Source organism: Anomaloglossus baeobatrachus, chromosome 2 (assembly GCF_048569485.1).
Source record: "Anomaloglossus baeobatrachus isolate aAnoBae1 chromosome 2, aAnoBae1.hap1, whole genome shotgun sequence".
NCBI lineage: Eukaryota > Metazoa > Chordata > Amphibia > Anura > Aromobatidae > Anomaloglossus > Anomaloglossus baeobatrachus.
In genome coordinates this window covers 647,609,565-647,636,448 of record NC_134354.1, presented here as the reverse complement: position 1 = coordinate 647,636,448, position 26,884 = coordinate 647,609,565, and the positions used below count along the sequence as shown (strand labels likewise).

General features: G+C 42.5%; 1 protein-coding gene across 1 annotated transcript in view; it reads left to right on the top strand.

Annotated features, from left to right (window-relative positions):
- The window catches only part of ERBB3 (erb-b2 receptor tyrosine kinase 3), a 141,018-nt gene extending 116,813 nt beyond the window's left edge, over nt 1-24,205 (top strand). Inside the window, exons 16-28 of the mRNA XM_075336986.1 lie at nt 1,342-1,398; nt 7,472-7,613; nt 10,358-10,477; nt 12,793-12,891; nt 14,042-14,233; nt 14,447-14,602; nt 15,162-15,237; nt 15,378-15,524; nt 15,607-15,704; nt 16,373-16,546; nt 16,918-16,989; nt 18,426-18,693; nt 18,886-24,205. Of these exons, the coding sequence (XP_075193101.1) occupies nt 1,342-1,398; nt 7,472-7,613; nt 10,358-10,477; nt 12,793-12,891; nt 14,042-14,233; nt 14,447-14,602; nt 15,162-15,237; nt 15,378-15,524; nt 15,607-15,704; nt 16,373-16,546; nt 16,918-16,989; nt 18,426-18,693; nt 18,886-19,457 (2,173 nt within the window). The 3' untranslated portion in view covers nt 19,458-24,205. The remainder of the gene's footprint in view (nt 1-1,341; nt 1,399-7,471; nt 7,614-10,357; nt 10,478-12,792; nt 12,892-14,041; nt 14,234-14,446; nt 14,603-15,161; nt 15,238-15,377; nt 15,525-15,606; nt 15,705-16,372; nt 16,547-16,917; nt 16,990-18,425; nt 18,694-18,885) is intronic.
- The last annotated feature ends 2,679 nt before the right edge of the window (nt 24,206-26,884 follow it).

Sequence of the window (26,884 nt, the reverse complement as noted above, 5' to 3'; positions counted from 1 at the left end):
GTTTTGAAGTTATCGTAATGATCAGCCCATTGATGATTTTACTAAATATCTAGTTAAATAGAATTTATTATCCACAATCTACATTAAATATTGTAATTATTATCACTGGTACCCAACATTATTTTTTCTGGTTTTCTGGCAGATACAGGAAATCTAATATAGGTGGACAAATGGCTTATTTGTGAAATAATTTGTATTACACTTTGTATTACAGATGGTTTAATAATAACATTAGCAGGAATCTAGTGTCTAGGTCCCAATTTAATAAAAAACAAAAAAATAAAAATAGAAAAAAAAATGTCTACCCACATTTATCAATATATGCCTATTTTTCATGCATTTTATGTAATGGTAGTGTTCAGTCTGATGTTACTTATGATCTTACTTGTCTTAAGGCACATCCTCTATGACTCTGCTTATTAATTCTGGTGAAAACATTATTTTTAAATGTTTTCACCAGAACGTTTATGCATGTAGCCCCAATAGGCAACTGGTATAAAAATGAAGGCATATTTAGACACATGTAGACATATTTGGACATGTTTGAAGGTTCAGCAAATCAGCCTCCAAATGACATTTTACATATTTTGATACAAATATTATGATTGATTCCAGCAATATTGACATAAAAAATACCACACAATACAGTATCCAACAGTACACTTCATTTAAAGGGGCTGTCCTCTACTTTAAGATTGATGGTCTATCCTTGGGATAGGTCAACAGTGTCTGATTGGCCGGGGTCCGGCACCTCCACCAATCAGCTGTTGTCGGTGTCGGTGGCCAGGAATGCTCAGTTCTGGAGCTGCTCCATCTTCTGATAGTGGACATGGTGGTGTACTGCACATCTGCCTCCCATTCAAATCAGTAGGAGGCGGATGTGCAGTACCGGCTGCTATCGGAAGACTGTGTAGCTCTGGAACTGAGCTTTTCCTGTTGCCGCCACCAGCATAGGGAATTGCTGATCAGTGGGGGGTTAAGGTGCCGAACCACGGCCGATCAGACATCGATGACCTATCCTAAGGAAGTCCATCAGTGTAAAACCTCTTAAAATTTATCAATGTCTAAAAAAGGACCTTCTAACTTCTCCTGATCTGTTTTTACTGAATATATATTGCGATAGTCTAATACCATGCATAAAATAATTCAGAAACATCTTTTCTTAGAATTAGTGGCCAATCAGTGCAGCTCTTACACGGACATACATTGGGGAGTGTACTCAGGCACCTTACTTATATTGTGCAGTATTTGTTTGGACTTTCATAGTTGTCACTGAATATAGTCAGTCTGTCTTTATGGCATATGTATCCTATTATTAATGCAGTAACCCTTTTCTGATAGGTGTGTAGGTCCAGAGATACAGGACTGCAATAACATCGTTCTGCGAGCAGCTGAAAGGTAAACCTAGGAAATGGCATTTGTTCCTCATCTATAACAGAATTTTATTGTATTCATCCTGACATATACTGGAGAACAGACTCTCTATACATAAGTATTTCCAGATCAGTCCATAATAAAAATAAGGAATCTTTAAATGTTAAATTTAGGTTAAAGGCTTTCTGTTGATTGTGTTTATGGTTTTATCCATTATAAGTATCATATGTCAATAAATACCAGGCTGTCTATTTCTTTTCTATGGAGAGTGGAGGCCATAAATGGAAGCCTCTTCCTTAAAAAAGGATCTGTCACAGTAACCAGGAGTAAGCGCATCTAGCCTGGCACTCAGACTAGGGGCCCTAAACTGTCCCTTATTCCAGAGGTAGGCTCGATGGTAGCCAGGTCTGGACTGCCAGCGTGGCCCTAACTCCTGAGCAGCCCTTGGCTAACACTCCCTCTCCTCCACCCCCCAGGGAGGGCAGAGACAGGTGTAAAGAATCCCACAAATACTGACAGACAAGGGAAAACCAAAGCTCAAACTCACTGCAACCACACCCAGGGGAAAAGACAATAAGTGCTCAAGAAGAAATAAAGTACAGGGAGGAAATAAACAACAAGGATATTTCCACAGCACACCAAATTGCATACACCCGTTCACCAACAGCTGGGTCACCACGCACTAAGACTAATAACGCTAGAGCTATCTTTGGCATGTGAGGTTAGGTTCCACATCTTTTAAATGGCGGAGGCAGCAGTGATAGGACATCAGCAGCCTGTGACCCCAGCAGCAATTCACCAGCCAGCAGGAATTAACTCCTGCTAAACTGAAGACCAGAGAGCACTAAACTCTCGACGCCCGGCTCTGGCTGTGCAACTAAGAAGCATCAGATTGCCTGCTAGACTCTGCAATGTGAGTTTGGAGTCACCATGACAGGGTTTTAGGACCCCTTATTCCTGGGATCGTGCAGAGTGGGAGGAAGCGAGCTGTGGCCATCATCTATTGTGTATTGGTGGGTCCTGTGTATCTATATGTAGGTAATTGCTATCACATGAAGGATTATTATAAGCATTATGGTGAAAAGTGAACCCTCCAGAACAGGACATGTCAGCATATTATGAGGCTTATGTGGGCGTCACACTGTACGATATATCGGGCGTTATGTCGTCTGGGTCACGTCGATAGTGATGCACATCCGGCATCGTCTGATATATCGTAGCGTGTGACAGCTACGTGCGACGGTGAACGAGCAGAAATACTCACCTTCTCGTTCATCGTTGACACGTCACTCAGTTTCGAAAAATCGTTCCTCCTTCTGCATGCCGGTTGTTCATCGTTCCCGAGGCAGCACACATCGCTCCGTGTGACACCTCGGGAACAACGAACTGCTGCTTACCTGCGTCCCGCCGGCAATGCGGAAGGAAGGAGGTGGGCGGGATGTTACGTCACGCTCATCTCCGCCGCTCCGCTTCTATTGGCCGGCCGCTGTGTGACGTCGCTGTGACACCGAACGTCCCTCCCCCTTTAGGAAGTGGATGTTCGCCGCCCACAGCGAGGTCGCCCGGGAAGTAAGTACATGTGACGGGGGGTTAATGACTTTGTGCGCCACGGGCAACTAATTGCCCGTGACACACAAACGACGGGGGCGGGTACGATCGCTTGTGCAATCACACGATAGATCGTCTCGTGTGATGCCCGCCATTAGTATTAAGAGAAAAAATTCAGGAGTTTTTTTTTTTTAAATAAATACATTTCTTCATAATCCCATAAACCAATAAAACATGATGTGTAAAGAAATGATATAGTCATTATATTTTATCTATCACACAAACTATGAGTAACCAGTGATAAAAAGGAGACATTGAGCAGAAGCAGAATGGAGATATAACTCCGCAGGTGAATGTCAGCTGCAGAACAATGAAGAATGAACGTGTCCTGGTGTCTCCCTGACCCAACATGTGGGATAAAGAGAAGTCATGATTTTTGCTGGATTCCTTTTAGCCTTCAGCACGAGTACCAGCCAGTGAGAGGACCTGTGAGAACAATCCTCCTGTGTTCCTTGTATGAGGAACCAGCGTATGATCAGCTCCATGATTAGCAGGAGTGGATTCAAAATTCGGTGAGGCAGGGCAGGAATTAGGAGGGAAATACCTGTGCCTTCCACCCTTCCTGCCTCCATCACGCTGCTGCAGCCACCGGCAGAAGAACATTACTCATCATATGACATCACTGCAATTATCTCAAATATTATTGCTTTCCTCAGCGAAATATCTTGACTACTGCTACCTGAGGTTAAAGTGCACACGGGTCATTCCTAAATATCAGGTTCCCACAAAGCTCGATATATTCATAAAATGAATAACCGGACAAATGGACTCATATCTTGCAGATGATCTTGTAGCAGGAGGAGTATGAGGTATTGGGATTGGAGACCCTGCTTCACCAGATTAATACCTAATTATTACAGTGATGCTAATATTACACAATGCGCACATACAGGATATACCCTTGCTATACATATACAGATATTTCTGACAAACTAAAGCTATACTCAACTTTACTTTTAAAACGGAAACTAAATGCAGGCTAAACTGCAGTGTAAAAAATTATATATATATATATATATATATATATATATATATAAATACATGAAGTGCTACAAATGGCACAAATAAGGACACATACACAAAATTATTGGTGGGTGAGGAGAGCAATGGGTATTAAGAAGTCACAATGAGAAGTCCAACTGTACATAATAATATGTAATAACGGAAACAATGCTGTAAACCGAACCAGCATCAATGATACTTAAAGTATAGTAGCCAAAAGAGGCTACAGTCAGTTGCATGGGAAAAAATAATGCCCTGAACAAAATCCTTGTAACCTGCTATAAGTGAGCTATTCACCCACCAAACACCCAACGTGCATTTTGCCAACACCGTCAACGAACTGTTTAATAGTGACACTTAGGGGCCATTATGGGTACTACAATGGGTCCCATTTGTACACGTCTCCTAACATTATTTACCCTATCTGACGTCATGAAATGTCTTAATAAAACATTAAATGCTGTACACTATAGGAGAATATTTTTAATACTAGAAGGTGGCCCGATTCTACGCATCGGGTATTCTAGAATTTACGTATTGTGTAGTTCATGTATGATTTTTGTTTTATATATATATGTTGTTGTGTGTAGTTACCAAATGTTTGTGTAGGGCGCTGTACATGTTCTGGGTGTTGTCTGGGTGTGGCGGGGGGTGAGAGCGGTGTTGTTTGTGTGTTGCGTTGTTTGTGTAGCGTTGTGTGTGTGTGTGGCGCGGTTTGTGTGGGTGTGGTGTGTTTTGGAGGGAGGTATGTTTTGTGCAATGTGTGTGTTGTGCGGTATGTGCGTATATTTATGTATGCTGCGGTGTTTGTGTGTTGGGTGTTGTGTGTGTGCGGCGTTGTCTGTGTGTGGGGGTGTCTGTGTATGGCGGTGTTTGTGGTTCCCAGTGTGTGTGTGTGTGTGTGTGTGTGTGTGTGTGTGTTGGGGGGAGGTGTGCACCTCCCATCGTGCTCCATCCCCCATGCTGCGCACCCCCCATCGTGCTCCATCCCCCATGCTGCGCACCCCCCATCGTGCTCCATCCCCCATGCTGCGCACTCCCCATCGTGCTCCATCCCCCATGCTGCGCACTCCCCATCGTGCTCCATCCCCCATGCTGCGCACTCCCCATCGTGCTCCATCCCCCATGCTGCGCACTCCCCATTGTGCTCCATCCTCCATGCTGCGCACTCCCCATCGTGTTCCATCCCCCATGCTGCGCACTCCCAATCGTGCTACATCCCCCATGCTGCGCACCCCCCATCGTGCTACATCCCCCATGCTGCGCACCCCCCATCGTGCTACATCCCCCATGCTGCGCACTCCCCATCGTGCTACATCCCCCATGCTGCGCACTCCCCATCGTGCTACATCACCCATGCTATAATAGTTCTCCTATTATACTCAGAGAGGAGTATAATAGGAGGACTATAATAGGAGGAGTAGTCCTGGGGGGAGAGGAGTATAATGCCGGCTCCCTGCACATGTGTACCGGGAGCCGGTGTACGCTGGTAACTATGATACACATCGGGTAACCAAGGGACCTTAGTTACCCGATGTGTATAATGGTTACCAGCGTTCACCGGCTCTGTCAAGATCCCAGCATCGCAAGGTTATGTCTGGCGCTGCTGGGATCGTGACGGAGCCGGTGTACACTGGTAACTATGATACACATCGGGTAACCAAGGGACCTTAGTTACCCGATGTGTATAATGGTTACCAGCGTTCACCGGCTCCGTCACGATCCCAGCAGCACAAGGTTATGTCTGGCGATGCGTGCGGAGGGCCGGGGCGAGCAGCCAATCCATGTGGAGGGCGGGGCCAGGCCGAGGCGAGCGACCAATCCGTGGGGGGGGCGGAGCCGAGGCGAGCGGCCAATCCGTGCGGGGGGCGGGGCCATGGCGAGCCCAGCGGCCAATCAGCTTTGTGTCACCGTAAGGACACAATTTTGGAGCAAGACAGACAGACAGACAGAATAAGGCAATTATATATAGATAGTAAAAGTCCTCTTAATGCTATACCGTGCCAGGTTCCTATATCAGAAATTACTATATACACCTCATTTACCCTTTTCCGCCGACCTAATTATTATAGTGTGAATACAAAGGCTCCCACTTCATCATTGCGTTTGATTTTCTGCAATTAAACCAAAAAGTTTGGGTTTTTTCTGACATTTTGAAAAGTTACAACTTTTTGCTTATTTTTGACTTCACAACAAATTCGTGAACCACTTGTGTCTATTGTTGAAATTGCACAATAAACATCAGTCACAAGACAAAGAAAGTGACTTAAGAAAATTGCAAATGATGAATCGGGGCCTGTCTTTTTTTTTCTTTCTTCTAAATATTACATTTTCAGTTCTTTGGCCAAATATTGTATAGAATATTTTACATTCTTGCATGTTAGTGGAGCCGTGAGGTGTAAAGTGCTGCCCTCTAGTGGCTATTGTTGGCCAATGCATGTGCACACAGTTTTACTCTGTTGACATACAGAGTGGTTTACAGCCATAAAATGACAGCAAGTTTACAAATTCATCACCAATTGTGATGCACAAGCACCACCATGCTCAAATGCTCGATACTGGAAACCAGCAGGTTGGGCGCTCGGATGGGCACGACTCGGGTATAATGGAAGTTAATGGGGAACTTAAGCATTTTTCCAGAAGATCTTCTGGAAAATAGATTAAGTTTCCCATTGACTTCCATTATACTCACTACTTGAATCGAGCATGTCTTAGTGTCTGACCTGCTCGTTTCCAGTACCGAGCATGATAGTGCTCGCTCGTCACTAATCACTCAGAATGTTAATTCCCTCAAATGTTTCTGAGTGTGTAATTGTTTATATTTTAGGTATATATTTTGGGGTTTGCTCACATAGTAAATGCACTTCTGAAAAATGAGACATGTACTTGCTCCAAAATTATAATTTCTTTTCTTCCGTATATTTAGTGTGAATTGATGTGATTTTGCGTGCCACTTGCTTACCTAGTTTTAGTGTAGAATTTAAACTGAAATCTACAGAAAAAAAAAATCCTTTTTAAATATATCCTTATTCCTCTCACGTTCCTATTGTCCTTTGCACTGGTGGACACAGACAGAAAAGGGCCCCTGTGCAAGAACAAAATATGGTTCCTTTGCAGCCCCAGAGCTCATAAAAATCCAAATTGCACCTGCTTTGGAGGTGGAACTGGGCCCCTGACCTCTTGGGCCCCTGTGCAGCCATACAGGTTGCACCAATGATTCGTCCTTTGTCATAGCGGACAACTCGAATACTAATTATTATATATTTATACTATTTTGTTATTGATATTTAATGCATATTATTTTTGTTAAATATACTATTCATATATTTCGTTTTCTTGCTCTTGTTTTTCATTGCAAGAATATATAATCAGGTGACACTAGTGCCGGCTTCTTTTTACTATCATTGCCCCATAGTTTAATACTTTAGGTAACAAAAACTAAAATTCCTGAACTGTAGATAAAGTTTATTCTCGTCTTTCCTTGCAGTAAAACCCAAGCAATGGTGGCAGGGGCGGTGGTGGTCTCCATATTTGTTCTGTGCTGCTGCAGTCTCCTAACATTATTATACTGGAGGGGGTTGAGAATCCGAAAGAAGCGAGCGATGAGACGCTACCTGGAGAGGGGAGATGTAAGTGCCGTTCGGTAGTAGTGCCCATCACACTTTTAAATACTTGTGATCTAGAAAACCGCTCTAAGGGATGGCAGCTGTACCTTGTATAGACCAGAAGTTGGCACTGGACAAATGGGAATTGTCATTTCTGCAAATGTAGATTTTGCTTGGTATAATTGTATACAATTTCAATATTAATTTGTCAAGGCTTTAGAGATGTCAGCTTGCTGTCATGTAATAGGAACCTTCATTACTAGACTAAAGGGCCATTTACACTTTGCAACATCGCTAACGATATATTGCGGGGTCACGGTGGTTGTGACGCACATCAAGACATGTCGCGTCTTTAGCGACATCGCAGCGTGTGACAGCTAGGAGCGACGAGCAACGATCGGAAAAACGGCAAAAAACGTTGATCGTTGCCACGTCACTCCTTTTCCAAATGTTGTTGCTGTTGCATGCCGCTGGTTGTTCCTCGTTCCTGCGGCATTACACATCGCTGTGTGTGACACCGCAGGAACGACGACCATCTCCTTACCTGCGTCCACCGGCAATGAGGAAGGAAGGAGGTGGGCGGCATGTTCCGGCCGCTCATCTCCACCCCTCCTCTGCTATTGGGCGGTCACTTAGTGACACCGCTGTGACGTCGCTGTGATGCCGAACGCACCTCCCCCTTGAAGGAGGGATTGTTCGGCGGTCACAGCAACGTCGCTGACCATGTATGTGCGTGTGACACTGCCGTAGCAATAATGTTCGCTACGGCAGCAATCACCACATGTCGCACGTACGATGGGGGCGGGTGCTATCGTGCACGACATCGCTAGCAATCACAGCGTGTAAAGCACCCTTTAGTCAAGGGGTGGAAACACATTCTGTGTAGTGATGGGCGATCCCCACGTTGATCGAGATCTGGAGCCTCGCCCGATCGTTTTGTACAGATCGGAATCAAGATAACACAAACTTGCATCCGATCACCGATCTCGGGCTTTACAGTTATGGGATGGGGCAGGGGGGCTGTAAAATAATATAGAATATAGTTAATAATAAACATTATCATTATACTTACAGGTCCCATGACGCGTCCTGCAGACATGGTGTCACGCCAAATTAGACATGACCACCATGAATTTCTAATAAACAGTAAAAAAAAAAAAAAACACAACACAGAGAAAAAATATTTTTATTAGAAATAAAACAAAAAAAAGACTTAGAGACTCAATCTTTATTATAAAAAACTCCTTAGTCCAACGTAATCCACAGGGACAGCAATGTCAACTCTGCTTCATCACTCTGTACAGACACAGTGCATACAAAGTGAGAAGCAGAGAGAGCCAGGTCAGCTCTGCTACATTGCTCTGTACAGAGCGAGAAGCAAGCTGACAGTGAGGGTATGATTCCACCTTCGATGACGTCATAGTCATGTGACCAGCCTGTAAGCCAATGTCTGTACAACATTCACACCAGACCGGTCACATGGCTATGACGTGATGCAAGGACCTTTTAGGCAGTGGTGCTTACCGGGGGGCACAGCAATGATTGGACGCAGAAGCGGCCGGGAGACAGTCTGCAGGACGCATTGCGGGACCTGTAAGTTTTTTTTTGTTTTTTTTTTTACGGCCCCTGGACCCGATCTGGACCTGATCTATAACACAAGCTTCCCAGGAAAGATCAGGATCGTGTACACGATCACTATGGGATCGGTACGGTCCCCGATCTTTACAGTTCGGGGTCACCCATCACTAATTAGGTGGAGTCCATCCTGCACCAGCACAGATTTTCATCCCCTAGAAATAAGCAATTAATATTTCTTTTGAATAAAAGCAAGCAGAGATGTTGAAAGATTTCATGATATATAAAGAATACCAAATGTTTCTTATCCCCAGAATACCCCTGGAGTCTGCTTTTTAAACCTGAGGGGAAGGAGAATTCTTGTGCTTCAGTCGTGTAATTTTATTATATATTATCACATGTACATTTATGTCTGTTTGAAATTAGGTTCTGAGGGTTTTATTGAAAGTGACTTATTCTAAAGGCCCCAAGACATACTAGATAAAAAAAACCTACCATCCCTCTAATGTGTGTGGAGGTCATTGAGGATCCGGCAGTTTCAATTAAATAGCCTAATATTCTTGTTTTGCTTGTTCCCCCTCCCCCCCCATTAAGAACATGAAAGGGTATGTGCGCACGTTGCTTTTTACCTGCTTTTTTGCTGCTTTTTCTTCTGCGCTGTTTAATGCCAAAATGGATGTGTTCTTCTATTCAAGCAAAGTCTATGGGAATTTGTGTTTCTTGTTCACACTATGTTGTTCAAAATGCTGCCTTTTTGAGGCAGAACTTTGGTCAAAAACTCAGCTTTTCAAAGAAGCAACATGTCAATTGTTTTTGCCATTTGGGTTTTGCACTGCAAAGCTGAGTTTTTGACCAAAGTTCTGCCACAAAAAGGCAGCATTTTGAACAACATAGTGTGAACAAGAAACCCAAATTCCCATAGACTTTGCTTGAATAGAAGAACACATCCATTTTGGCATTAAACAGCGCAGAAGAAAAAGCAGCAAAAAAGCAGGTAAAAAGCAGGTAAAAAGCAACGTGCGCACATACCCTAAAGGCAGAGCATACCTGTGTATAGGAGAGCATTCATCAGTTATCTAATGTGTTAATGTGTATGAGCACCTTAAGGGCCTAATATCTGCCCTGATCTTTACGCTACATGTAGGTCGGACATAAAAAGCATACATTGAAACATTATTGCCATTTCTTCTCAGGGTACTGAAATATTGGACCCATCAGAAAAAACCAACACTGTGCAGGCTCGAATATTCAAAAGCACAGAGCTGAAGAAACTCAAAGTTCTGGGAGCTGGAGTATTTGGCACTGTGCACAAGGTATATGTGGAACAAAGGCGCAGTGTGCTACATGTTAATGTATATATCCTTAAAGGGAATCTTTCATTAATTTTTCCCTCTAAATTCTGTTGCCACCCCATTCTTCAGGCTCTTAAAGGGAATCTGTCAGCAGGTTTTTGCTATGTAATCTGGCAGCAGCATCAAGTAGGGGCTGAGAGACTGATTTCAGTGATGTGTCACTTACTGGGCTGCGTGTTGCTGTTTCAATAAATTCAGTGTTTAGCAGCAGGAGGTTATCACAAGAGGACTAGCTGTCTGTTGACATCTTGTCATCCTGCTCTGCATAATCCTGCGCCCATCCACCCACTTCCACTGATTTGTATGTTTATGTCAATGTACAGTGTACACAGAAAGCTGCTGGTGCGTGGGCGGGGATGCACAGAGCTCAGCATTCTGAGCACTTCTAGATCTGTAGTAGAGAAAAAAGTGGTTTTATCAAAATTACAGCAAAATGCCCAGTAAGTAACAAAACATTAGAATCAGGGTCTCAGTCCCTACATCATGATCCTCTCAGATTAAATAGCAAAAAGCTGCTAACAAACGTTTCCCTGACATCCTTAAAAATAGACTTTGAATTTGTCCACTGCTGCATTCTAATATTCTCCAAGAGGTCCAAAAGGCATCTTTCCCAGCATCTATCTTTGCCTTGTAAGACCACCTCTCAACATATCACTGATGTCTTCTACTGCATTCACACAGCCAGCAAAGTCTCATGCCTGCGCAGTCTCCGTCCATCAATCAAAGATGGAGAGGCAGCGTAAGGGCTTGTGCGCACGTTGCATAATTGCATGCATTTACCCTGCGTATTGCACTGCAGCGTAAATGCATGCGTCCTGCATCCCCTGCACAATCTATGAAGATTGTCTGAGACATGCACATAATGCTTTTTTGAACGCAGCGATTTGGGTGCTAAAATTTTGACCCAAATCCGTGCGTTCATAAAATGAGCATGTCAATTATTCCGTGTGCTATAGATGCAGCTCCCGCTCTGTCTATGGCGGGGGCAGCAGCCAGAGCGCATGAAATCGGCTTTTTTTGTACAAAAAACCTGCATCCATTATGCAGTGTTTCTGCAGAGATTTGACGCGCACATGTGCTGTCAAATCGCTACAGAATATTTAGCAGTTACGTGCGCATGAGCCCTTACAAGGCAGAGACGGTGCACCGATCACGGTCTGCAGACGCACACTGGACCGCTCTGTGCTCAATAGAATTCAGCGCTGAAAAGTAAACAGAGCTGCCTGGGGGATATATAGTGGACCTGTTAGGAATGTATTAAAAGGCTGAAGAATGTGGTGTCAAAATTAAAGCGAAAAACCTGATTACAGCTTCCTTTTAATCTATGAATTATGATTTAGACAGGATGATTTATCACAATATATGAGTGGATCTACCCAGAATGATATCTTTGATCATATTGTGCTGCTGTAAACACATTCATGTCGTTCTAAAGGCCCAGTCACACTAAACAACTTACCAGCGATCCCAACAACGATCCAACCTGATAGGGATCGCTGGTAAGTTGCTAGGAGGTTGCTGGTGAGATGTCACACTGCGACGCTCCAGCGATCCCACCAGCAACCTGACCTGGCAGGGATCGCTGGAGCGTCGCTACAGGAGTTGCTGGTGAGCTCACCAGCAACCAGTGACCAGCCCCCAGCGCCGCGTGGAAGATGCGTAACCAACCCGATATTTACCTTGGTTACCAGCGCACGCAGCTACACGTGCAGAGAGCAGGGAGCAGAGCACACTGCTTAGCACTGGCTCCCTGCTCTCCTAGTTACAGCACACATCGGGTTAATTACCCGATGTGTGCTGCAGCTACATGTGCAAGGAGCAGGAGCCGGCACTGACCGTGAGAGCGGAGGAGGCTGGTAACGAAGGTAAATATCGGGTAACCAAGGACAGGGCTTCTTGGTTACCCGATGTTTACCGTGGTTACCAGTGTCCGCAGAAGCCGGCTCCTGCTGCCTGCACATTTAGTTGTTGCTGTCACACACAGCGATCTGTGCTTCACAGCGGGACAGCAACAACTAAAAAATGGCCCAGGACATTCAGCAACAACCAACGACCTCACAGCAGGGGCCGAGTTGTTGCTGGATGTCACACACAGCAACATCGCTAGCAACGTCACAAAAGTTGTTTGTTAGCAGCGATGTTGCTTAGTGTGACGGGGCCTTTAGATGGTTCTGAATTTGCATAAAGATTACTATCTTACAATGATGTCTCCAGGCTTTTTTCACCTGAAACATACTATTCTTAACACATTCTCACATATTCTGTCCTCTGTGTAGGGTGTTTGGATCCCTGAAGGCGATTCTGTAAAGATCCCTGTGAGCATCAAAGTGATACAAGATCGTAATGGCTGTCAGACGTTCCATGCTGTCACTGATGTAAGTCCACACGGCTTCAGTCTGAGATTTTTGTGCTAACACCAAAGGTTCACGTTCAAATTACTTTTAATAAACTTTTAATTTAATAAAGTATTTATCAACTTTTTTTTTAGCTCTTAAGCTGTTTGATTCCAATTCATCCAGAAGTTTTTGCGTTGTGCAGATACATCATAACTTCTGACACAAAAGTAGCATAAATTGCATTAGAAAAGTCCACCAGCCCCAGTGTGGGGTATATGTCTGGCAGTGGTGCATGGCTGGTGAAAGATGTGCAAAATTAATTAAGAGGCATAAGTTTTTACATAAATTTGGCGCATCTAATCCAGCACCAGTCTAAAGGGCGCTTTACACGCTGCAACATTACTAGCAATGTCGCTAGCGATTGCACCCATCCCCGTTGTTTGTGCGTCACGGGCAAATCGTTGCCCGTGGCGAACAATATCGCAGGTACGCTTCACACATACTTACCTTCCTAGCGACGTCACTGTGGGCGGCGAACAACCTCTTTTTTAAGGGGGAGGTTCGTGCGTTGTCACAGCGACGTCACACAGCGGCCGACCAATAGAAGCGGAGGGGCAGAGACCAGCCGCATTAACGATACGCCCACCTCGTTGCCAGAGGACGCAGGAACGCTGTTGTTCGTCGTTCCCAGGGTGTCACACGTAGCGATGTGTGCTGCCTCAGGAACGACGAACAACCTGCGTCCAGCACCAGCAACAATATTTTGGAAATGAACGACGTGTCAACGATCAACAATTAGGTGAGTATTTTTGATAGTTAGCGGACGCTCGTAAGTGTCACACGCAACGACGTTGCTAACGAGGCCGGATGTGCATCACGAATTCTGTGACCCCAGCGATATCTCGTTAGCGATGTCGTTGCGTGTAAAGCGGCCTTAACCCCAATCTTTATGCATCTGAACCTCCGTTTTGTAAAGTGTCGTCTTCTCCTGGTCAGAGGTGAAATACAATAACCAGAAGATGTAAGATTTTCAGAGTTTATTAAGAAAGGGAAGGACCTGGAGGGCGCCATGCTTGTACAAAGGAACATACAAGCACCATGCTGGATGTTGAAATGTACTACAGACTGAAATACTATTTCTTTAGCTTTAAGAATGATCAGTAACAGTAACAGCTGTCTTACTCCACAGCATATGCTTGCGATGGGAAGCCTGGATCATGCCTGTATCGTACGATTGCTGGGTATTTGTCCAGGAACACAGCTGCAGCTGGTCACACAGCTTCTGCCCATGGGCTCACTGCTTCAGTATGTTAGGCAGAACAAGGACACTGGTGCCATTGGACCCCAAATGCTGCTAAATTGGTGTGTGCAGATTGCCAGGGTGAGTTTTGCTATTCACGTTCAGAAAAACATACATTTTCATTACATGTGATTATACAGTCCTGACTGGGTGTAGAGTAGTGGGTATATTAGTGTGTAGCTGACATACACATGACCCCGTTGATTGGGTGTGTTAGTATATAGGCATATGTTCTGGTTTTTTTTTATATGATTAGTTAATTACAGTTATTATTTCTTGTTTGTCATTCTCCAGGGTATGTACTACTTGGAGGAACATCGCATGGTTCATAGGAACCTCTCGGCTCGCAATGTCCTCCTGAAGAATCTCAATCATGTGCAAGTGTCAGATTTTGGTGTGGCCGATCTGTTGTACCCAGACGACAAGAAGTATTGCTACAATGAGATCAAGGTGGAGTTTTATACTTCAAGCTTCACATCTACTATAGAATTATCCAAGGGGAGATCGATCAAAACTAGCGCAAAGGAAAACTGGAGACGAAGCCTAGAGCAACACTCCGCATTCCAGAGACTTTTTGGAAATCAAAAGTATCATACTATTAGAACCAACAGCAATTTGCACTAATTTTTATTGATCTTCCCAGCCAATTTATAATTTTGTAGGACTTGTTATAAAATATATTAATTATTACTGACTACCCGAATCTCTCACCGCTCCAATGGTTACGGCTGGGACCAGCCTGATAGCATCCTGTCCATCAGCCACCACCGGTCACTTGTGCATATATATGGCACTGAGAGAAGTGATTCCCAGCAGTGGTTAGGTGACTGATAACCGAGATATAAACTGTTATCCACACTATGGTATACACTCAATCATGTAAATAAGCTTTATCATTACAAACAATAATTTTATCACTTGAATAATGTATGATTGTATATCGCTATAGCTGTGAAGCCTTTTTATCTTTAAAATTACCATTGTGTTTTTTTCTTCTCACTTCATGCAGACACCCATCAAATGGATGGCTCTGGAAAGTATACACTTTGGAAAGTATACTCATCAGAGTGATGTATGGAGCTATGGTGAGTTTAATGTCTAATAGTGATGCATTTCTGTGTCTTTGCCCTTCTTCATCACTTTAAGGTGCACATTTTCAAAGGAGTGTGTCTCTGTAGAACTTGGAACTAATATCAGATGTTGTGGGTTTTTTGCTTCCTCCCAGGTGTGACATTGTGGGAAATGATGACATTTGGAGATGAGCCATATCCAGGTATCCGTCTGTCTGAAGTACCAGACCTTCTAGAAAAAGGAGAACGACTTCCTCAACCTACAATCTGCACCATTGATGTCTACATGGTCATGGTGAAATGTGAGTCTCATTGATTTCCCCAAGCCTCACAGTTCTTATTCTTCTTGCCACTGAACTCTGACATGTATGATTTCTATCTTAGGTTGGATGATTGACGAGAATGTACGGCCTACATTCAAGGAGCTGGGAAATGAGTTCACCCGTATGGCCAGGGATCCTCCACGCTACCTGGTCATAAAAGTGAGTGTTTCCTAAATCTAATCCCATTCTTATGTTGGGGTCTGGTTATTGTGGTTACTGTAACCAGTCTCGCCATATTATTTATGTAGCTTCCATCAACCTTTAGAACAACCTTTTGGTGTACTGCGCCAACTGATAAAAAAACATTCTTACTCCTATCTTGACATCCATCTCTCCAAAAAAAATAACATCTCCATATCTGTGCAACATATAAAATTAAGATTTAACTCATGGAGCTTAAAAAATGTTCTCATTTCAATTAAATCATCATGGCTGTGGTCAAAATCATAAAATGATACCTTGCCCAGGTCTATAGCTTGGTGTCCACCCTTGGTGATTGTGTACAGTCTGCAGTGGTGACGGCACATCTACAGCGCTGTAACCAATCACTTAGCTCAGCAGTTCATACCAAGTACATTGGCAGAGCCACTGCGCTCAGTGATTGGCTGCAGCGGTGTTACACAATCACCAGAGCAGAGTTGGAGGAGAGTCAGCACTTGACATCGGGATGATAAGTAACAAATAATTTTATGATTTTTAACCTGACCACGACAATTTAGTTAAAGAAGTATACTATTACTGACATTCAGGTTGTATTCTCCTGAATAGTTTAGGTCTGGCCTTGTTTAGGATTTTAGTGAGTTGTATTCCTGCTTTTCTCCACACAGCGAGACAGTGATGCTGCCCAGTTACCTCTGCTTGGGGAAGCGCCACAGCTGAGTGACAAAGAAGAAGTGGAGGAGATTGAAACTGATTTGGGCACAGAAGAAGATGATCTGGGACCACATCCTAAAACTCCCAGCACTGTCTATGCATCCCGGCAGAGGATAGACTATTCTAGAGTAAGCATTTCAGTAACACAACTTCCGCAATTAGTCAAGATTTCTTATTGTTTCTTACCAAGGAGTGCTCAGCATAGTTACTTAGGACTGTGTTCTCACAGCACGAGCCCAGCACTTCTGTCCCCTTGTTTAGGTCTCTAAAACTTCAAAAGATTTTTAGAACCACAGGTTTTCTTGCACTTTACCTTTCCTGAGGCGGCTAAGATCTGAAATGATCAGTGGTTATGTGGTTAAGTAGAGTGCAAACAGGTTGTGAAGAAAGCGTTCACATTAGTGCATAATGCAAATATATGGAAGATAAAAAGTGGTTTCTGTGAAGCATAATGTATACTTATTGTAGGTGACCATATGGTTCTTATCTTTTTGTATAGAGTCAGAGTGTGCAGAGTTCACTTGCTGGATATCTCCCTATGAACCAGAGCCTTGGTGCCATCAACAAGAAGGTAACAGTATTGAAAAGGAATATATTATGATGTGTTGCCATATGGAAATATTCTGTCTTTTTTATATACTACACTGATATATATATATATATATATATATATATATATATACGTGTGTGTGTATATGTACCGTATTTTTCAGACTATAAGGCACACTTTTTTCCCAAAACTTTTGGGGGAAAGTGGGGGTTGCGTCTTATAATCCGATGGCTGCTGGGAAAGGGGGTGCGGTGGTGGTGGAGCGGGTCATCAAAGGCAGGAGCAGGCTGTAACAGTGCCTACCGTGACCACGTGGGCCAGCTCATTAGCCTCATTTCATATGCACTGCATCCCGACGGGGGGTGCGCACATACTAAACAGCCGGCCCGCGTGATCATCCCTGGCTCCTACAGCCTCAAGTGAACATGTATGGCTATATTCACTGCCCCCCGCATATCATCATCAGCGCGGAGGGCAGTGAATGAGTATACCCACCGGTCACCATTCCCTGCAGCATCGCGATGACCTCCTGTCTGCCTGCCCACTGATGTGTGTGGAGAATGGTGCGCACAGCGATGACGTCATTGCTGTGCGCACAGCTGCACACAGGTCAACGGAGCTGCTGCTGACAAAGACAGGAAGACGAGCGATGCTACGTGGAGTGAGGAAAGGTGAGTATAAACGTTTGGTTTTTTTGTGTGCCGCAGGATGTGGGCCATATACCAGGATGAGGGACATATATGCAAGGATGGGGATAATATACAAGGCAGGAGGATCATTACCAGGATGGGGTACCTTAGTAGAGAATTTGGGGACATTACCCCCATAACAGTTTCAGCAGCAGATCCCCGCCCCATAACAGTATGTCATGACCACATTTTTTGCTTAAAATTTTATTTTCCTATTTTCCTCCTTTAAAACCGGGGTGCGTATTATTGTTATAATCTAAAAAGGAAAAATAAATATATATATATATATATATATATATATATATATATATATATATATACATATATATATATTCATATATATATATACATATATATATATATATATATATATATATTTATATTTATTTTTCCTTTTTAGATTATTTTTTTTTTTAAAGAAAAATAAATATGGCGTTGAACATCGTTCCACATTTTCACTGATTTTATAGTAAAGAATCATGATATATGATAGTGTTGACACCTTCTTTTCTCCAGAGCTAAAGAATGCTCCCTTGTCATGAGTACAGACCAGGTGTAAACATATCTTTAGAGAATTGCAGTATTAACTATTCCGATAATTCTACGTTGTGCATTTTTTTCCAAATTGACAAGTCCGATCTGTCTTGTACTGATCTGTCTTGTACTGATCGGATACTTATTTTGATATTTTCCAAATGTGCAAAATAATTAAAAAAAAATGTTACTTTTAGATGTGTATTGAGTTTGAAATTTTTCTTTTTGTTTCAGAGTTCAATTCATCGTGCCGATCCAAGCCCAAGGCGTATGGCCAGGAAAAGGCAGGACTCTCTAGGTCGCACAGTTTCCGAGTCATCCGAAGGCTGCTGTACTCTATCTGACATGGAAACAACAGAGGAAACATCATTTGGATTTGGGAGCCTCAGTCGTAGCCCTCGCTCACGTTTGGACAGTGCATATCGCTCCCAGAGGGAAAGTTTACTTGCTGGTACCCCAGATACTGACAGCGAGTACATTATGCCGGAGCTTAGTCAAGGAGGTACGTACATATCTGAACTGTTGCATAACCAATGCATAGCATCTCCATTATAGAGTACTCTCAGGAGTAAAGTATTTTCCGATTAAGAATAATTTCTCAGTGCATTAATAAGTGAACCCAATTGTTTTCTTTATAGAATATTAACTCTCTGCCCTAGTTTATCATGTATTTTTTTTTCCCATTCCTGCACAGATCTGTCAGAGGATGGAACACTAATGTCACAAGGATCCAGATCACTAACCCCTTGTATGGCCAGTGCTACTGAAGAGGATGATGATGAATATGAGTATATGAACAGAAAGAGGCAGTCGTCAGAGAGGTTGGAGTACGAGTACATGGACATTCGAGGATCAAGGGATGGAAACAGGGAGGTCATAAATGCTTCACGACAAAACAGTGAAGATAATTATTATGAATATGAAAACAAAGAGGACTATGAGTATATGAACGAGAAGGGAAAATGCAACCGGAGCCAAGAACTAGGAGATGAAAGTACAGAGTATACCTACATGAACCGAAGTAGCAAAATCAGGAAGGACAGCAGCTCAGATGACAAACAGGGCTATGAGGACATGAAATTAATTTCAAGCCAGCCAAAATCCTTTGACAAACCCACAGTGGTGCCACAAACATGCCACAGAGAGGCATTACAAAGAGGCTATATTCAGCCTCTGCGAGAAATGGAGGTAAAAGACTGTGCATTTGATAATCCGGACTACTGGCATAGCCGTCTGTTTGTTAAGAGTGACTTGCAACGAACATAAAAAAACACTAATGTGCCTGGAAAATTAATTCTTCATTCACTGTTATGTTTGTGCTAAAATAGAATGTGACCGATATGTACCGTCCTCTTCTGAAGTCACCGGCAGGAAGATCGTTCTTGATTCCTGGGACATAAATGATGTTCGTTAAGCCAAATGCTAATCTCAGCAGTGGTTTACCAATATCGGCGCCTGCAATAAGCGTGGACAGGAAACATTTTATACGATAAACATAAGTTACCGGTCTGCCTATTCCTGGAATCAGAGTCTAGGAACTGAAAAGATGAAGGTTATAACATGAGTACTTACCACATGAGTATTCCTAAATGCTACCGAGCATATGGGTAATAACGCCTGTAAATGAGAAGAGTAGCCTTTCATGTTTTCTTTCTACTCTACGCCTACAGTATGCCCCCTTATTCAAGTATTTAGGATTATATGATCATATTACTGGTCAATGAAATATTGCCTCATGGCTTGGGTTGTATGAAGACTTTGGCACCTTTTTGTGTTGCAGGGAAAACAAGTGACACGGCTGTCTAAGACAGTATTACTTTAAAGGGATTTTCCAGTTTTGGAAAAGTGTCTTCTTTGACTGCAATTTATCTTTTTTTTTAATTTGTTTATTAAACAGCAAAGACATACAACAGGTACATTATGTAACTGAAACTTATCTTACAAACCAATTTGTGCATTTTTCACCCTTCCTAGCTCCAGTACTAAGTGTCCGCCGCGGCTGTTTGCGGCTGTTCGAGTTGACCTCATGAGCCCAGTTATTGGCTGCAGCGCTATAGATATGATGATACAGTCCAGACAATAAAAGACACCGGTGAATACTGGGAGACCGGGGATTTCCAAAACCAGAAAACCCCTTTAGGCCTGAGATCACTCGATTTTATCTTACCTGGATACATTGGGTGATCTTTAGTCTCTTAGTCTCATCATGATTATTTATGCACTTACTTTTTGAGTACTAAATTGTATGTATATTTCACTGCCATGGGAAATGTAGCTTGAGACGTCCTAATCAATTAGGTAATGAGACCACAACCGACAATGTAAAAAATGTTTCATCTACCCCTGCCAAATGCTGACCAAGTATGTAAGATGTATTTACACCGACTGCATCCAGTCCCTATGTAGTTAGTTATTACATTGGGTTAGATTTATGGTTCCTTAGGTAAGGTTCCTATGATGAGTTTTTGATGCTGCGTACATTCGCTGCACAAAAAAACAGCAGTGTCTTACAGTTCCAGCAAAGTGGATGGGATTCATAGAAATTCCCTGCCCACTGGGCTTTTTTTTATTCCGTGTAATATTTTTTTCTTTTTTTTTTTTTTTTAAATCTGCAACATATGAATTTTTGTTGCGGGTACACCACGTTTTCTGTGTAGCTTTTCCCTATAGAATTGCATTAAATGTGGAAATTCCTCAGGTAAAAAAATGCATGTAATCCAGACATGACTGTATCAATAAAGTTGCATTTGCAAGGGATCCATTTTTTTTCTTATAGGATCTGTTTCAAATGGAAGATAAATAGCAATCCATTAACGGATCCGGTCTCCATAGACGCCAATGTTAGAAAGAAATCATTTTGCCAACCGATCTCTGCAGGATCCATTCTAACGTATGATTACTAGACATGTAAACCCAGCCTACAATACATGCGTTTTTACTTGCACTTTTTCCCTTTTATTTGAAAGTGTGAAAAATTCTGAAAAAATTGAGAAGCTGCAGATCTGAAAACGCTTTGATTCAAATCTGCAAGGAAAATATAAGCAATTTTAGAAATCTCATGCACGTTACTGGGACTGTAAAACGCTGTGTTTTTTTCTGTAGTAAACATTCAGAGTAAAAAATGTTTCCGGAACGGAAACCATATATAACCATGTATATGATACCACACCTAACAAATATGCCGCAGGGTAGGCTTCTCTGACCTTCCTGAAATGGGGTTATATCAGATTGACTGACTGAGGCTATGAGCAGTTTGGGCACTGACTGATTTACCAGTGATAACTGAAATTACGCCATGTTGTAATCTAAGGTTATATTACATGTTAGGAACATGGGCAACATATAAAGCTGTTATGGGGCGTTATCACGTGTTAATAAATTGCTGAACAGTGTCTATTTCCTGCAGTTAGGCTGTTTTTGATTAGTTCTTGTGTGGTGGAGGGCACGAGGCAGGCAGTGATTGTAGTCGTGAGTGCAGGGGGAACAACAGGTCACAGCACAGCCTGTCATGCCTCGCCTCCCCGTCATCGCACCACACACAGGAGGACTCCGTATCAGTCTCAGGCGACAAACTTTCACCATCCTTCAGTAAACAAAGTCCAGTCTCAGTCATTACTCAAACAGTAAACTTTATTTGCTGGTATCTTCCACAACACCTCAGTCCGCATCCCGCCGGTACCGGTATCCATCCCATGAGGGTTCCATCCACTCTTCCTTTTTCTTACACAATTTAACAGCAGTCTGTATCACTGGCACCTGGGTACCCTTTGCCACCTCCAGGCCTCTCCTTCCATCACTACACTTCATCCTAGCATTGGGGGGGGGGGTCCGCCACCGAACAGGCTATCCCGACTGTGCCCAGGCCATCCCGTCATACCCTTCTGCCTGAGGGCGCACTGACCTTTCCATGAGTGTGGAATTCATTAAGTTTCAGCCAGTAGACACTGATGCCAGGCACCCGACCGTCCAACTATACCCCTCTCCTTGGTGGACGCGGTTTGCCAATCCAGACCAGATCCCGCATGTCATGGCCGCAGAGGTGACCCATAGGGCCAGAATCTTCTACTTGAGGGTTATCACTAATGCATCTTCCCAGGGATCTTCTCCTCTCCTATTCTCTTTCCCTTTTATAGTCCCTGTTCTCCTCCTCCTCCTGCCTACTCAGGTGCCAGGACATACACACTGCAACACTGCCACCTGCTGGCGAACTACACAAGGCATTTACAGTTACAGACAGACCATTAGTGTGCTGGGTACAGATGCAGGGGTGGCCTAACCATTAGCCCCCTTACACTTGCACCATTAAGGTCCACAGACACTTTAAGAATGAAGCCGATCTTCAGAAAAGAGTTGGATATAATACCGTAGACTTGAGGGATTTTCATAGAAGCTGTTTTAAATTACCCTGGATGTAAATAATGTCAATTAAAACCACACCAATACTTATTCTTCTCCTCTCCGTCCTATGTGTCGGTTATCATACCTCCTTCAGTCATATGTGGCATCCCAGTGGGCCGGAGTGAAAGCTATGAAGAGGCTGAAGATGTCTGCATTCTCTTCTGGCCGGAGCTTGTGGTTAGCACTGATAAATAACAATTTAAGCTGGATTTCTTACTTTGCTTGTTGCTGAAGCTCTGTTCATTTGATGACAATGTGGATTTTCCACGGAGATGGATTTGGAATGTAAACCTACTGATAAGAAATGTCTTTTTTTTTTTTTTTCTTTCCTCCTTTAAATATTGTTATATGGATTATGGATGCTAAACACACAATCTCAGTCATCACCAAAACAATCCATGTTTTACTACAATACTATAAATTATAGACTGTCCATAAAACATTTACCTTATGCTGTGTACACGTTAATCATAGTCCGCTAATGTTTGCACCTTTTTGTGTATTCTAACATTTGGTTTTGTACATTTGTATGAACATTGTTATCCAGAGTCTATTTTTGTACATTATTTTTGTACCACTCAACTAGGAATGAGAATGGTAACCGTTATATTGGGTGCATTCTCTGGGGGTCTCATCGAACTGTCAGAGGAAAATGGTATTGGTGGCCATAGCAAACAGAGGTGATGTTTAATGAGTGTTTGTCAGTAAAAAAACAACTGTTCAAATCAAGCACAAGCACTTGGCGCACCCTCCCCATGGCCAAACAATTCAAGTCACCTTACCACTTACTTGTTTTCTATCGATCTCTACCCTCCTCTAGATCCTAAAGCTATATCTGTCAAATCAAAGAAAATAATAGTGGTGATACATGCAAAAAAGTACATGGGAAAGGGGCACTGAACAGTTTGGGTACATCAAGGGTGCACCAAGCTCCTGTACTTAGTTTGACCAGTTATTTTGTGGCGACAGACTCCCTTTAAGGTTGGAGTCACATTAGCGTATGGCATCCGATGCGAGAGCAACGGGTGCGATATGCTAATGACCCTCGGCTCAGGCTCTGCTGCGAGCGTGAGCCAAGTGTCATGCGACTGTGACCCGATCTTACGATCGGCTCACAGCTGCAGAGGAGAGGGAGGGGTTAATCCCCCATCTACACCATTATCAGCCTCTGCGTATATGGCATTGCACATGAATAACATCCGATTGCAGTCCTATGTTTCACTCGCACCCATACACTTGAATGGATGCGAGTGATGTGTGCGAATGACATGGCTCTCGCAGACAATCGCAGCATGCTGCAATTTTTTCCTCAGTCCGTTTAGTGCTGAGGAAATACATGCAGATGTGAGCTGCAGCATTGTCTAACATAGAGCCGAGGACAATGCAAGATTTTCTCACATTGCACTCGTGCGAGTCAAACACAAGTGTGACTCCAGCCTAATTTTCTAAATTGCACTGGAAATGAAAACATGGACACGTAATACTATGGGTTACAGGCAGCTTTGTTTCAAATGTTTTGATAAGGGAAATGTACAAAGGAATTAAAATTGTAACTCATCTGTCCACCGTTTAATGTATAAAGTAAAATGTATCAAATAAATTGCCTTTTTTTATACAGAAGCAAATCAATGTTTTCAGAGTGTTTTTTTTTACCAATAAAATTACAGATCTGGTATCACTCTATAGTGATACACAAAGGCTTCAACATATTTCAGAACAAGATTTTTTGAGAAACCTATTTTGCATTTTTAAAGGAGTTGTCCCATGAACAAAGTACATTTTAATAAATACATCCTGGAGTAAAAATAATTTCAACAATTGGATTGTGTTGAAAAAAAAAAATTCCTGTGCTGAGATAATCTTATATACAAGTGCATTTCAATAAATTAGAATATCATCAAAAAGTTAATTTATTTCAGTAATTCAATACAAAAAGGGAACCACATATATTATTATATAGAGTCATTACACACAGAGGGATATTTCAAGGGTTTATTTCTGTTAATGTTGATGATTATGGCTTAAATCCGCAACATGTGAACTTCTCTTACATTAGATGAGGAAAATCTTCATGTAAAAAAAAAATGTTATCCACACATGACTGTATCAACCAGGAAGCATTAAAAACAAAAAAAATCTTTATTAAAAACATGACATATCAAAAAGACAAAAAAACACTGTCAAAAACACAATAAAAAAAGGCATAACCCAATTCAGCTAAAGTTATGTGCCAACATTTGCTTTTTGTTACAGAAAATTCTGCAAATACTCGAGTGCTGGCAGAAAAAAAAACACTTTTTATCCTTCATTTAAGGCCCCCTTCACACGTCAGTGAAAAACACTGACGTTCTTCACTGACGTGTAAAACACGCACATGTCCCTCCATGTTCTGTGATTCACGGCACACGTGGGTTGTCCATGTGCAATCCGTGATCCGTGATTGCAAATGGACATTACTCACCTGCCTTCACTACTGCTGTCCGTGGTGCTGAACTCCTCGGCTATGCACCGTCCGCCCACCGCTCTCTGCAGATACTTCCGGGTCGGCTGTTCCTGCTTTCATAATTATTCATGAGCCAGGCAGGAGCTGCAGAGAGCAGAGGCTGCACAGCGAATCGCTGGAAAGGTGAGTTGAAAATGTTTATTATTTGATATGTCAATGTTTTTCTGGTACGTGTTTCACGGATAACACACGGATCACACCATAGTGTGGTCCGTGAGTCATCAGTGATGCCAGAAAAAAACTGACTTGTCTCCGTGCAGAATCACGGACACGCATGTACGCTGCACGGAGACACATTCAGTGAAAAATCACTGATGTGTGAGCAGACCCATATTATAATGGGTCTGCATATGTCAGTGATTCTGGTACGTATGAAAAAAAGGCACATACGTACCAGAATCACTGATGTGTAAAGGGGGCCTAAAAGTGTGAAAAATTTGAGAAGCTACAGATTTGAAAAACACTTTGTAGATTCAAATCTCGTTCACTAGCTCCAGGGCCATCCATTGTTATCGTGTCCCCAAAGCCCCCTTTGTTTGTTGTGTTTTTTTTTTTATATAGGTGTGAACGCATGTGGCACACACGTCAGACTTGGCAAGCATGACAGATGTGTTGTTCTGTCTCCATACACTGTGTACTTCTGGAGGGCAACCTGGTAATATGGTGCTTGTAATCAGACCCCCACCAATCTGATATTGATATACTATCAATATCTTTTATGTTTGAACAACTACTTTAACAGTATATAAATTTATATTTTCAATGTTTACTAGGACACCAATTTCAATATCTGTAGTGGCTGTGAGGGGAAGTAAACAAGAGCAGGACAGGAAGCAGTCAAACAGGAGCAGTCACAAACAGGACAGGAAGCAGTCAAACAGGAGCAGTCACAAACTGTAGAGCCATGCCACCCCTTAGTTCTATCAGTCAGCGAGGGTCTCAGAACCTGAATCCTTATTGATGAACAACTACTACAGCATATCTACTGGAGGCACGCTGTGATGCATTCATTTTCAAAACGCTTAGGCCCCAAATCAAGTCATTTTTGCCACTTTTCTGGCTTAAAACACCTTGAAGTGTTGCACAATTTTTGCACGACTTGGAGCTGCACAAAAATATTGTGGATTTTGAAATTGTATGCAAGTTTTCGCCAGCTATGACAAATAAGACTGGAGCAGGCCAGGGTGTGGCGAGGCCCACCCATCAAATTCATCATAATTTGCACCACAAAAGTCTCACTCTACTTCTAAGATGCACCTATTTATGAATTTGGCACATCTTATTCCAATCCATCTTAAATTAAGAGTACAATGCCAGTCCTAATGAATCAGAACCTTTGAGTTAAGTTCTTTTTTCTGTAATAGATGAAAATAGATCATTTATACTGACCAATACTCGGGGGGAAAAAAGCAAAACGCTTGTTTCTTGCATGGTTTTTAAACTCATTGTTTTCGACAACAAATAATCCTGTCCAAACAATGATATTCAATGCAATATTCAATGCGTACAGAATGATTGGCCAGTGTAAATGTAGCCTAATAAACAGATTACAGTTATTCTTTTTATTCCACATGAGACCATTTCTAAAAAGAAAATCCAAAGCCTTTATCCTTATTGTCTTTTCATCCCTTCATACAATATAACCATCTAATGTGAGTATTCAGGTCTGCTAATTCACAGGGGATACAATGGCTATATTTAAGCAAGATACAATCAGTCCAGTTCTGCATGTATTTGTGAGTAGATAAGCTCAAGTGTATTTTTTTGTATTGAGTATTACTGTACATTTAAT